The 15,115-nt window shown below is 35.2% G+C and overlaps 1 protein-coding gene across 1 annotated transcript; it reads right to left on the bottom strand.

Moving 5' to 3' along the window:
* Nucleotides 1–1,420: 1,420 nt before the first annotated feature.
* LOC115715241 (probable membrane-associated kinase regulator 1) lies at nucleotides 1,421–3,121 on the bottom strand. The gene has a single exon (XM_030644080.2). The coding sequence runs from the start codon at nucleotides 2,782–2,784 to the stop codon at nucleotides 1,714–1,716; it is 1,071 nt and encodes a 356-aa protein (XP_030499940.2). The 5' UTR covers nucleotides 2,785–3,121; the 3' UTR covers nucleotides 1,421–1,713.
* Nucleotides 3,122–15,115: the final 11,994 nt, after the last annotated feature.

The raw sequence follows: 15,115 nt of genomic DNA, 5'->3' as shown, positions 1-15,115 counted from the left end.
AACTCAGTTATCACTTCTCAGAATGTTGTTTTGCCCTCACTTACTTATTTTCTCTTTGCTTATAATTCTTTCAAATGAATATAAAAAATTATTTTTATCGGTTTCATTCATTAATCTACTTTATAATATGAGTTTTATTATATATACCTTTTATTATATAAATGACAATGGCAGTTAGGATGCTTAATAATCCATTGAGAGAGATGAAGTGATGAAATTTTTAAATAAAAAAATAAAGAATAAAAAAGAAAACATTAAATAATAAAAAAAAAGAAACAGAGTTAGTTTTAGAAAAAATACTTGACCACATCAAAGAGAGTTAGCTTGTAGAAAGATATGTTAAATGTACATGTGGAATGTTAATTGAGTTGGTAAAATATAACTGGTTGGGACAGGAAATGGGACAAAAAATGTAGACAGGTAATTTGGCCTCTTTGTTTTTATATACAATTAATTTATTACCAATAAATGATCAATTCATATTTTTATTACTTTTACTTTTTAAAGGAAAACATTGTTTTGGGTTTACTTGCAGCAAAATATAGTTTTACTTTAAACATAACTAAACTGCAATGTGGCAGCTTTGAATATTCTGAATTGTTGATTAACATTCCGTCTTTTCATACGATGTAAATGTAATTTCTAGAAATGAGCACATATATATATATATATTACTAACTATGCACTTTTTCTGTTAAAATGTACTAACTGGGAAAACAAATATCTATTAATTAATTAATTTAATTTTCTTTATTTTGAAATGTTTGAAGTTTTTGAGTGAGAGATTGGATAACTCTAGCTACGATAGATATGGTTGCTCAGAAAGCAGTAGTAACTTTGGGCAGCTTTATTCCCACGTCTCAATCTCTCTCTCGTGAATTTGTGACTCTTTCTTCTGTCACAAATTACCATTTGCATTTTTGACACCACACACTTTGTCACCCACCAATAAAGCATCAAATTTCACACTTTATAATCATGATAAGCACCAAAACCAATATCACTGCCCTCCCTCTCTTCCTTTCTAATTTCTCCACTCTTATCATTCCCACCCATCACGGCTCCTCCACTCATCTCAACTAGTCAATCATTAATTTTCTTTCCATTACACCCAAAACATAAAATCAACTATGAAAATGAAACCCACCATGTTAAAAACACACCCATCAACCTCATTTTGTATTTTATTAATATTAGTTCCACAACACACCTCAATGCTATATATGTATGTCAATTAATTGCTACTAGTGCCTAACACTTGTAAATTTATTGTTTTATAATTAGTTAGTGATATTTTTTAAAAATTATTAAATTAAATTATACGAGATCACTTAATATTTAGTTAAATCAATAACAATATTACCACTTAAGAGAACCTAATATTTAGTTAAATCAATAACAATATTACCACTTAAGAGAGTGCTAAACATCAATATGTCTTTCAGCGCTTTTCTTATTCAAATAAAAGGAACAAAATATGAAAGAGACATATTAATATACAAACTATATATAATTAAAACAACAAGCATATGCATATAAGTGTTTTACTAGCTAATGAAACTAAATGAACAAAAGCATGCATATATTTTTTTTTTTTTAAAAAAAGGGCTTTTCTATAAACTAAAGAGACATTTTTTTTTTCAAAGTGTCTAGAAACCCCACCACACTAGAAAACACTAGTAAATATTCTTCTTATTCTACTTCTTTCTTTTTTTAAACATGCATAGAAAGGTTTGCATGCGAAAGCTCCTTTAACCATTCATACGTTCGGTGATGCGACATTGCTTGCTTTTGCCGTTGCTTTTGATCTGCATTATTATGTTGCTGCACCTTCTTATTACTACCTTTTATCTTTGTAGTCGACGACGTCGTTTTGGATTCTTCATGAACTTGTTGTTGTCCCAAACTATGCTTCGCAACACTTGTACCACTACAATTCCCCGCATTAGGAGTTGTACCTTTGCTCTTTACCACGATGACGTTGGGCGCTACTGCTGCGTCTGCCGAGCATTTGCATCCGCTTAAGAATTTCATCCTCTTCTGCTTATCCACGTTCAAAACGGCGCCGTTCTCCTTCTCCCCAGTTGTACTATAATTATTATTTACGCTGTTATTTCGACTAACAGAAGGAGAAGAAGAAGAAGAACTACCTTTGGTATTAATCATATTATTCACTCGACTGTTGCTGCGAATGAAATTAACCTTATTATTCAATTCTTGAAATTCAATATCGGGTGTCCGTACCAAACCTAACCGAAAAAAATCCCACATCGAAAATTTATGCTTACGCGGAGTACTATTAATGCTACCGACTCGCTCTAACCTTGCACTCGAAGCGCGGATCTGGGGCTTCGGACTCGGGTGGAAGAAGAAATGGTTTCTGTTTCCCAACCTTGGCTCTGAAGTGACTCGAGTTATGGCTATGGTGGTCGAGTGTTGGGTACTTCTACTGCTACAGCTACTGCTCCGACTGCTTATGAATTCGGATCCTGAGCCGAGCTTTCTGGTCGTGTCGTTCCGAACCGGGCCAGCATCGGAGCTTACAGAAAGTCTGAGCGGTAGAATTTGGCCGCCGAAGAATAATTCGTCGGCGGTGCACATTTCGGATGCCGTGGAGAGAGAGCCACCAAACGCGAACTCATCATCCTGCGTTTCGATGACACTGCTAGTAGTAACGGCGTCGTTTTTTGCATCGTACAAGTCTTCGACGAGAAGATCACAAAGTGAGACATCTTCTTCCTCTTGATGATCATCAACCCCAGAATTTGAATGATCTTTTCCCATAGAGAAGAAGAAGAAGAAGAAGAATAAGAGTAGTATTTTTGTTCCAATGAGTCACATGTAATAAAGACCCTGTATAAGTTATAACTAAAGACAAAGACAAAGAAGGAATATATATATATAAAAACATATAAGAGAGAGTGACGTAGCTATAGATACATAAAAATATATATATATATATTTGAATATTTGAAAAGTGAGAGAAGAATGTGTCTCTTTATTATCTTTGTTTGGGAGCTGAGAAATTTAAAACTGTGCCTAGCTTTTAAAGGGGGCAACCACTGTGTCATACGTTCTCTGCGCTCTCGTTTTCATTGTTTATTGTTCTTTTTTTACAACACCAGAAGAAGTGGGCCTCTTAATTTCTAATATCTCCCAAAGTTACATACATAAATAAATATATATAATTTAAATTTTATACTTTGAGATGGTGGATTGGTATACAAAGTTCTAATTTTTCCACATTTTTTTTATATATATTATACATGAAAGAAATTTTTTCGAAGGCTCTATCTATTAGTGAATGGGCAATGAATACATTTTTTGTTTGTTTTTTATTTAAAAACGAAAAAGAAAAAAAAAATAAAGTTACACTTACACACATGGGAGTTTAGAGCTGAGCGGCGCCGTACACTATAATAATATATAGTATAAATTAGAGAATTTATTAGTTGGTTTTATATTATGTAATAATTAATTAACGTTCTTAATTATAATTTCATGACAGTTATAAATATATGTAATTACGTATAGAATTAGAAAGCAGAAACTAGAAACCAGAAAGTTACTATTATGAGGGTCCATTCATTAGTTAAATGTTCCTCTCTCAAAAGAAGATAAATATTTTGGTCGATAAATTTTACAAAGGCATTGGTACCATTGTTTCACCGCAGAGAGGCAAACCTTCAAAACTAATTATTATTTGGTCCCCTTTTTTTGTTAACTTGTAAATTTTTACTTTTAAATTAAATTAAAAGTAATCAATTGATTGCACAAAATCCATACATTAAAACCGACTCAATTATTATGCCCTATATATATTATTAGATATTCATAACCCATTTAGCTTATTAATCACTATATTAATTTGTGTCATAATTATTAACCATTAATTATTTTTAGTTTTGCTTTCCACAAAGTATATTTATATAAAAATATATTATGTACATATATGAACTGTATCCACATGTGAATGATTTGATAGTGGGGATTTATCTCCACCAATATTTTGTAGATTAGCAATTATAGTTTGATTAATAGATACTATATAGCTATTCTCCGAATCCGAGGCTCATTTTAATACTATAATTGCCATTAATCTTATGCATGCTCCAAAATAACTAATCATTTTTTTGCCTAACAATCATGTTTGAGCCTTTGTGGAGCACCACTATTTTTTTTTTTTTTTGAAAATAAGCACTGCTCTAGCCTCTATCTTCTTCTTCTGTTTTATTATTATTATTATTACTCTATCTTCATTCTTCAAATAGATAAATAATTAAATTTGGCCAAAAAAAAAAAAAAAACCGGCAACTGGCAAGTAGTCTCGTAAACCAAATAAATATTTCCTTAAAAAAATCTATGATTTTATGCTTACTTGTTCACAGTTTGGACTCAAAGTACATGATTTACATATGAACTAAATAAGTATAATTATTTTTATGTATTGGATATATATATATTTCTAGAATAATATATATTTTAAGTTTATTTAAAAATTTATTTTTTAATTTTAAGTTTATTATTTTTCTTACAGCCACTACTTTACATTCATTATATATAATAAGTAATGACACTAATTATTTTACATACTTTTCTTCTTGTAGTGACATGCATGTTATATGAATCATGAAATCATCAACTTTAAAATTCAATCCAATTCAAAGTCCTTTGATTGCCGGATGTGATTAATAAAGGGAAATTTAATTTCTACATCACAAATGTTAAACACTCCTTAATATATAATTAACAAAATTAAATTTAAAATAATTTTTAAAAATCACTCTTATTAATTTATATATATAAAAAAAATTATTATTTTATATTAATTTTTATAATTATTTTAATTTTATTTTTTTATATTTTTTTTTAAATCATGTATATTTTTTTTTTTCTAATAAAATTTTACAGAATTTTTTATTTTAATTTTTTGCTATAATATTTGAAATATAATTTAATTTTGTTCGATAAGTATATCTTTTAAGAATATAAATTGAAAGAAAAAAAAATTAATATAATTAAAAATATATATTTATGTAAAATAAATATCTTTAAAATGAGATTCATTTATATACTTTTGGGGAGTAAATAAAACTCCCCTTAAATATATGGAAAAATTTAAATGAATTTAAAGAGCAGAAATTTTCACTTCTATGGTTATTTTTTTCTTTTCTTTCTTTTTGTATAATTTACAAAATTATTACTTTATTTTGAAAAAATTATTTTATGAAAACAAAATTAAAAAATATGGAAAAAAAATATTTCTTATTGTTAGATATTAGATGTATATTAGCAGTAAAAGAATTAGATATTTAGTCTCCTAACTTTGTATATAAATATGTATTATTCTATGAAATCAACACACAATTCGAATCACTATTTTCTACATGGTATCAGAGCATTGTGATTCAAAATTCGAAATTCGAAATTAGGGTTCTTAATAAAAAAAAAATTAGGGTTGTTTTTTTCGAAAATCCTATTTGGAGTGAACATCTTTTCTCACCGCCCACATAGGAGGACTGCCCAGCCGCCGATCTACGAACACCCGAAGTCCGGTCGCCGGATTCCTCACGCGCCGCCTGAAGCTTCTGCGCGTGGGGCTCACGCGCCGGCGCGTGGAGGCGCGTGTGACGGCGCCTTCGACGGCGTTCTGTTGCCGATTCTTCACTAGGTTCTTCTAAGCCCACTCGCATCTGTTCTAGGTTGTAATTCGGTATTTGTTTGTCTTCTTCGTGTTTGGGTGTTCATTCTTTGGTGTTCTTTTGTTCTTTTTCTCTGTCCTTTGTGTTTGCTTTTGAGATTATGGCAGAGATAAGATTAGATTCAAAATCAGTTGTTGTTTCTGATGTTGTTCCCGTGATGTCTAAAATCACGGATCATAAGTTGATTGGTTCGAATTATTTGGAATGGAGTAAGACGATTCGACTGTATTTGAGGAGTATTGACAAAGATGATCACTTGATTGACGATCTCCTGAAGAAACAAACGATTCAAGGAAAATATGGCTCCGTGAGGATGCTCGCTTGTTCCTTCAAATTCAAAATTCTATCGATAATGCGGCAATTAGTTTGATTAATCATTGTGAATTGGTTAAAGAACTAATGGGTTACTTGGAGTTTTTGTATTCTGGCAAAGACAACATATCTCGCATATATGATGTTTGCAAAGCTTTTTATCGCGCGGAGAAACAAGATAAGTCTCTTATGAATTATTTTATGGCTTTCAAGAAAACATATGAAGAACTTAATGTGCTATTACCCTTTAGTCCTGATGTAAAAGTTCAACGGCGCCAACGAGAACGGATGGCTATTATGAGTTTTCTTGCAGGACTCTCATCTGAATTTGACTCTGCAAAGTCACAAGTTCTCTCTGGTTCTGATGTCTCCTCTTTACAAGATGTGTTTACTCGTGTTCTTCGCACAGAGACTACCTCTTCAACTCCTCTTAATAGCGCCTTGGTGAGTCGTAATAATTCTGCACCGGAAATAAACTCTACTCCCAGTGGATTTAAAGGAGGTAATTCACAAGGACCTGATAACTGCACACCAAATTCTGGGAGCATCATGTGCAATTATTGTAAGAAACCAGGCCACACCAAGTTTGAGTGTAGGAAGTTACAATTTAAGAATCGACAACAACACTCTGCCAATATTGCAAGCACTAGTGATGCATCTGACAAATCGATCCTTATTTCTGCTGATGAATTTGCCAAGTTCTCAAGGTATCAGGAAACACTTAAGTCTTCATCTTCTTCATCATTGCGATTGCGATTCGAGTAACTCTAATGCATGCCTTCTTTCCAAATCCTCAAAATGGGTCATTGATTACGGTGCCACGGATCATATGACAAGTAATTCCGTCTCTTTTCCACTTTTCGGTCTCACGGTCCACTTCTGTTGTCACCTTAGCCGATGGGTCAACGACTTCTCGTTCTTGGATGCGGCACTATTGTTCCTACACCTATGCTATCTTTGTCATCGGTCTTACATTTACCACGATTTGTCCTTTAATTTGCTTTTACGTTAGTCAACTCACTCGTAATCTAAATTCTTGCATCTCATTCTTTCCTGATCATTGTTTGTTTCAGGATCTTATGACGAAGAAGATTATTGGTAAAGGACATGAATCTGGTGGCTTGTATGTTCTTGACCCACTTCCGCCAACCTCTATTGTTTGTTCGAGTGTTGCTTCCGCTTTTGAGGCTCATTGTCGTTTAGGTCATCCATCCCTTCCTTTGCTCAAGAAACTGTGTCCCCAATATAGTAGTTTATCTTCGTTAGATTGTGAGTCATGTCAGTTTGCCAAACATCATCGTGTTAGTTTGAGTCCACGTGTCAATAAACGTGCTAGTGTTCCTTTTGAGTTAGATCATTCTGATGTTTGGGGTCCTTCTCCTATTTTGTCTCAACCTGGATTCAGGTATTTTGTTACTTTTGTAGATGATTATTCTCGTGTAACTTGGTTATATTTAATGAAAAATCGTTCTGAGTTGTTTTCTATATTCTGTGCTTTTTGTGCTGAGATTCAAACTCAATTTAATGTATCTATTCGTACTTTGAGAAGTGATAATGCCAAAGAGTACACGTCTGCTCAATTTCAATCTTATATGACATCTAATGGCATGCTTCATGAAACTTCTTGTGTTGATACGGCACCTCAGAATGGTGTTGCAGAACGTAAAAACAGACATCTTCTTGAAACTGCACGTGCTCTCTTGTTTCAAATGAAAGTTCCTAAACCTTTTTGGGCCGATGCAGTTTCCACGGCATGCTTTCTTATTAATCGCATGCCATCCTCTGTTCTTAATGGTGAAATTTCATTTAAAATTCTTTTTCCTAATAAGTCATTATTTCCAGTTGCTCCGCGAGTTTTTGGTAGTGTTTGTTTTGCTCGCGATGTCCGTCCATCTGTCACCAAATTAGACCCTAAGGCACTAAAGTGTGTCTTTCTTGGTTATTCTCGTCTTCAGAAAGGGTATAGGTGTTATTGTCCTGATCTCAACAAATATCTTGTTTCTATTGATGTTACCTTTGTAGAAAATACACCTTATTTTTCATCTTCCACTACTTCTACTAGTGAGGGGGAGGATGATGATTTGTTAGTTTATTCTGTCACATCCTATGCGCCTGCCTCGGTCGTCACCCCCACAATACCACCTCCACCACTCCCTCGGCCTCCACCACCTCCACCACCTCTACCACCTCCACCACTCCCTCGGCCTCCTATAGTGTACACCAGGCGCCCCCTCCTCCACCTCCTGTTTCATGTCCTGCACCTGGATCTTCATCATCAGATCCGGAAATCTCAGATGATCTTCCCATTGCACTACGTAAAGGTAAACGCCAATGTACTTTTCCTATTACTTCTTTTGTGTCTTATAATCATCTCTCCTCTTCTTCTTGTTCTTTTATTGCTTCTCTTGATTCTATCACTATTCCTAAAACTGTTCGAGAAGCGATGTCTCATCCTGGTTGGCTTGCTGCAATGATAGAAGAGATGAATGCTTTGGTTGCGAATGGTACTTGGGTCTTGGTTGATTTACCTTCCGGAAAACAGGCCATCGGGTGTAAATGGGTGTTCACGGTTAAATTCAATCCAGACGGCACAGTTGCTCGCTTAAAGGCCCATCTTGTTGCCAAGGGTTATGCTCAAACCTATGGATGGACTATTGTGATACTTTTTCTCCTGTTGCTAAACTCACATCTGTTCGACTGTTTATTTCCATGGCAGCTACTCATCATTGGCCTTTGCATCAGCTTGATATTAAAAATGCTTTTCTTCATGGAGATCTTGAGGAAGAAGTATATATGGAGCAACCTCCTGGGTTTGTTGCTCAGGGGGAGTTAGGGCGAGTTTGTCATCTTCGCAAATCTTTATATGGATTGAAACAAAGCCCTCGTGCTTGGTTTGGTAAATTTAGTCAGGCTGTTGAGAAGTTTGGTTTGTTGAAAAGTAAGTCGGATCATTCTGTGTTTTATAAAAGATCAACTGTTGGTATCATTTTGTTAGTGGTGTATGTTGATGACATCGTTATTACTGGAAATGATACTGAAGGCATCTCATCCCTTAAGTCTTTCATTCACACCCAGTTTAACACGAAAGATTTAGGAGAGCTCAAGTATTTCTTGGGGATTGAAGTTACTCGGAGTAAACAAGGTATTTTTCTGTCTCAAAGAAAGTATGTACTTGATTTGCTAACTGAGACAGGGAAATTGGGAGCAAAACCTTGCAATGCTCTGATGAATCCAGCTGTGCATCTTACACGTGATGGGAAACCATTTGAAGATCCTGAGAAATATCGCAGGTTAGTTGGAAAGTTGAATTATTTAGCGTGACTCGTCCAGATATTGCATTCCCGGTTAGTGTTATCAGTCAGTTCATGTCTTCTCCAACAATTCATCATTGGGCAGCATTAGAACAAATTTTATGTTACTTAAAAGGAGCACCAGGACGAGGTATAGTTTACAAGGATCATGGACATATCCAGATTGAGTGTTTTTCTGATGCAGATTGGGCAGGCTCCAAGGTAGATAGACGATCCACTTCAGGATATTGTGTATTTGTTGGGGGCAATCTGGTCTCTTGAAAGAGTAAGAAACAAAATGTTGTATCTAGATCCAGTGCTGAATCAGAATATAGAGCTATGGCCCAGTCTGTGTGTGAGGTAATATGGATTTATCAGCTTTTGACTGAATTCAGGTTTAAGACTTCTATTCCAGCAAAATTATGGTGTGATAATCAAGCTGCTCTTCATATTGCCTCGAATCCCGTATTCCACGAGCGAACTAAGCACATTGAGATTGATTGTCATTTTGTTCGTGAGAAAATTCAACAAGGTCTGATCTCCACAGGATATGTGAAGACCGGAGAACAACTAGGAGATATTTTTACAAAGGCTTTGAATGGGGTGCGGGTTGATTATCTTTGTAACAAGCTGGGCATGATTAACATCTATGCTCCAGCTTGAGGGGGAGTGTTAGATATTAGATGTATATTAGCTGTAAAAGAATTAGATATTCAGTAGATATTTAGTAGATATTTAGTCTCCTAACTGTGTATATAAATATGTATTATTCTATGAAATCAACACACAATTCGAATCACTATTTTCTACACTTATGTTTCGGGATCCCATAAAATTTTTCACAAAATATTACAAGTCAAGTTTTACATGTCGAATTAAGCGACAAATTAAACTAAGAATACAAAATGCAGCAGTTGGTAGACCCGACCCGCGTGGTCTAACATGGCCCGAACATGTACAATCCACCGCCAAACCCTCAAACTCATGGATGATCACAAATAATTTTACCATTTCCTGCATTGTAGAGCACACGTGAGCCAAGCACAGCAAGACATTAACAATAATAATAATAATAATATGCAATATAAAAATTTATAATTCAGATAAATATTGATGCCACCGCATCTACTCTCTATATAGCATAAACTTACGTGTTGCTCTCACATGTCTATTTACAATAAAGCCTTAGATTGGTTTATTTCAGTTCTGTTTACCGAGTCTAATCTAATTATGCCTTGAACGCATAATTTTTTAATTCAACATGTATACCATGGCATTGCATTTAAAATTATTTAATCACTAGAGTAATAACCCTAGGTCATATAACCGCTCACTTTAGGGTAATAACCCTAATCTCAGTTTCTAATTTAATCACAATCGCAATATCAAACATGAGCGCCATTATGCGTAAATTTACGTGCTAACTACTGTCTTACTTGGTATTCCTAGTATGAGGGGATTCTAAATCCCCGGGTGCTCCTAAACAAGGGTAATCCTAGTCACAAATTCTTGGGATTTCACAAATAGGGTTTATCCCAAAATTCACTTTCACATAATCATATAATTTGCATTTCAATTACAGATAGGCATATAGAGCTCGGAACGAGTTTTTCAACGATATACGAAACGTTCCAAACGGAGTTCAGATTCAAAAGTTATAAACAAAATGAGTTTAATTAACACAATCTACACAGAAAACGCCTAGCGGGCTGCGACACTCACAAGCCATACCGCGACATTTGGGTAGCAAACCTAGAAATTCCAACCTAGCGGGCCGCAGCATGCAAAACCCATGCCGTGACACCTGGGTTAAAAACCTAGGAAATACAAATTTTCAACCTACTTGAATTTGCACCCAAAAACCAAACCAAGCCACAACAAAGCATGCATACTCTCAATTCAAATCCATAACAACTCATAACTAGTATTAACAACAATTCTAGGCCAAGCAAAGCTCAATATCAAGATAAGAACGAGAAATCACAAGTCCAAATCAACCATACCAAAATTACACTAAACTCAAAGCTTGAAAACTCAAGCATCAAAACCCCAATTGTGAACCCAAAATTCCAGAATATTAACCCAGAAAATTATAAGCTTCAAATTCAAAATTTCAAACCACAATTTCAACCTTAAAACCACACAAAATAATTTAAATGCATATCTCATAAACCTACAAGCTCAATCAACAAATAAATCACTTATATTTACATCAATTCATGCCAACATGCATTTAAAAACCTAGGCACATCATGAGCACAAAAGATCAACACAATATTCAACATCTAAATTCAGAATTAAAAAGGTGAAGCAACTACCTCAAGCTTCAAGCACCACCACACTCCAAATCAAGCCTTAGTTTTTCCAAAATCAATCAAAAATTGAAAAAAAAAAAAAGATAGGAAAGGGAGAGAGAGGGGTTCGACCAAGGTTAGAAAAAAAAAACCAGAATATTCCTTTCAATTTTCTAAAATAACTTGCTTTTGTTGAATAATGCAATAGTGGTCAAATGACCAAATTGCCCTCCAAGGCCAATATTTCCACATACACACACATCAAGGACAAAATTGTCTGATCCCACACATATACACACATATATTTCAGATCATTTCACTTATTAAATAAATGCCAAATTAAAACCCCAAAAATGTATTTTGGGCCCCGAACCCTATCCGACCCAAAATACCAGTTGTGAGTATACCGCTCCAGCTTGTCAGAAAACACATGCAAATAGATAGAAGAATATAATAATATAGTCCATAAGCACGATATATCATTAAAACTATGATTTTACCCTTCTCGGGTCAAAATTACGAAAAATGTCCCTGGTACACCAACGGGGTCTTAAAATACAATTTATCAGTATAATTTCACATATTAAATTATATAATAATATAATTTCACATTATTACATATTCAAACTAGTTAGGGTGCTAATCCGGTTTCTAAATCTTAGGGTATTACAATGTGCCCCAGCCTAGCTTAGACTTGATTAACATGTCATCCACGTAGTCCTCCATATTGTGGCCGATGAAGTCTTTGAAAACTCGGTTGACAAGATGTTGGTATGTATCTCCTATATTTCTCAGTCCAAAGGGCATTGCTTTGTAGTTGTATAAGCCTACATCTGTGTAGAAGCTTGTGTGTTCCTAGTCAGGTGGATACATCTTTATCTGATTGTAACTTGAATAGGCATAAATAAAGCTAAGGATCTCGTGTCCAGCTATGGAATCTACCAGCTGGTCAATCCTTAGAAGTAGAAAATAATCCTTTGGACATGCTTTATTGAGGTCAGTAAAGTCGATGTATACTCGCAATTTACGGTTTCATTTGGGTACCAACACAAGGTTGTTAAAAGAGCGTTGCTATCTTTAAAGGTTGGCAAAGTAACAAAGGAATTGGCCTTTGCTTTCTGCAGCCCAACGTAGAAAAGAGTGTTGCTATCTTTAAGAAAATGGAACAACAATATATAAGGCTGCAAAGAAGGCAAAACGAGCCACATAGGTTCTTGTCAAGGAAGAGGAAGAGCAAAATAAGTCTGATTCCCAAAACAAAACTGTATACTCACCTGGTGATGCCTGGGGGGCTAAATCACTACTCAAACGATATTTTCTAGTCACTAAAAGTCTCATATCTTGTTTTGGTAGCAAAATAAGAATAATGCAGACAGAATCACAATCGGATTGATAGAACTACATGTTCATATAGTTCAGATGAACATGAACCTGCGCACCTAGTGTTAGGGGAACTATCACCCTGGGCGCTTAGCTATTCCCCTAGACTCCAGATGGGTTCATTTGTTTCTCGAAAGCATTTGTATGTTCATTGTGGATAAAAATAAGGGAAATGGCTCAGAAACTTCTTTGGAAAGGTACTTCAGAATGCTGTAAGTTTAAATACGTCAACCTAGGCCACCATAGTGGCTTGGGGCATGCACTGGGTGCCTATGTGGGGGCCAACATCTCTGAATTTCATCTCATTGATGTTCAATCTCTTTTCAGTGAAAAGTACTCCACGAATTTAGTCAAATTTGCACAAGCATCACTCGGTGAAACAAAATATGTGCCTAGGTTGAAATGTCAACCTGGGCGCCCATTGTTGGGGATGGGCTCCTTTAAGATGTCGTTTACAAAATATCATGTCCTGATGTTTTTCCTTGATGGATTTGAGGAATTGGGGTCCAAGATTGTCCCCAGAAACCTAAGCCCTAGTTGTGGTGTGTCTAGACTAACTAGAGGTCAACTTGGGTGCCCTTTAGGGCTTCATAGTGCCCAGGTCTCGTTTCTCGTAGACTTATCTCTAAAGCCTGAAACTTGGCTAGGGTATGTCTCTCATGTATTCTAGGACAATGGCTAAGGAGATTGCCCATAAGAAGTTGCTTAGAACCAAAACTAGTGCGAGACGTCGCACATGATGTTAACTTAGGGGCCAGCACTTGTACTGGACCCAAGTTGAGCCATGGGATGTCCACGTGACATCCTTAGCTTTATCTTTCATCGTTTTAGGGTCACTAGGACCTGTTTGCTTGAGCATTGTCGAAGGTTAGCACCCAAAAACGACTTTGCTATACCTTGATACTTAGGTGCCCCCTAATGTCAAATAGGACATCGATACGATTTCCAATGCCTAAGTTGACCACCCTAGTCTTGGGAGGTAGGGTCCAGGGTTATTTCCTTCTTGCCACATGCTAAAAGTATTGTCTATATCATCGGGTCAAATTTTTAAGTAAATATGTACAATTACATTCTTTTACGTATGTTAATTTTCAAAAATTAAAGGGTTAAATTTTTGGGATTTAGAACCAAACAATAGATTCCATCTCCTTTTCCTCTTCAAGTACCCCTCTATCATTTCACCTCTCTTATAGAATGTATTATTAATATATAGGTACTTATGTTAAAAAATTATTAAATCTATTACAAACTCAAAACGTTTAAAGTCCCTTAAATATCACTTTTTTTTAAAAAAAAAAAATAAATAAAATATCAATTTCATTGAAATGATTAGCATTCAGAATACAAGAGGGAGATTAAGTCATCCCAAGCATTATACTCAAAAATGCTACGATCAGAGAGAAAACGAGAGTGCCTTGCAACAACATGGGCAACTCAGTTTGCTGATCGTCTGATAAAACAAATCCTAACATTATTGAGAGAAGAAAGTAAAATTTGACAGTCATGAATAATCAAACCAAAAATAGAGTTCAAAGAGTGATTACTACAAATGCCTTGCACAGTGAGCATGCTATTCGTCTCAGTCTTAACATCAGACCAATTTTTGCTCTTAATCCAACTCAGAGCTTCTTTGACCCCCATTGTTTCAACAACTTCCGCATCATAGACACCGCCATAATACCACGTTTTGGCCTCAATGAGATTGCTAGAGCTATCTCTAGCAACGATCCTGAACCCATAAGAGTTATCATGTGGAAAAAGTGCAGCATCTACATTTATCTTGATTTTGTTTGCTTCAGGTTTAGTCCAACGCTCAGCTCCATCTCCTCGATTCTCAAAGAATAAAGAAGATAGTGAAGTGTTATCTTGAGCGTTACGCCAATGATCAAAAGTTATTTGTGCAGATGCAATAACTTCATTTCGTGAGAATGTTTTTTTCTTCCATACAACAAGGTTTCGGGCCTTCCAAATTGCCTTACAAAGCATAGCTGCCCGTGAGACAACCTCCTCATCAAGAGCCATAAGTACTTTCTCAAACCAACCTCCAAAAGATAAGGGATGAAGCGTGTCATAAGTGATACCAAGAGTATGCCAACATGACATAGCAAAAAGGACATGTAAGGAGAGCATGTACAAT

The sequence above is a fragment of the Cannabis sativa genome, chromosome 4 (assembly GCF_029168945.1).
Source record: "Cannabis sativa cultivar Pink pepper isolate KNU-18-1 chromosome 4, ASM2916894v1, whole genome shotgun sequence".
Lineage (NCBI taxonomy): Eukaryota > Viridiplantae > Streptophyta > Magnoliopsida > Rosales > Cannabaceae > Cannabis > Cannabis sativa.
This window is presented reverse-complemented; position numbering and strand designations above follow the sequence as displayed.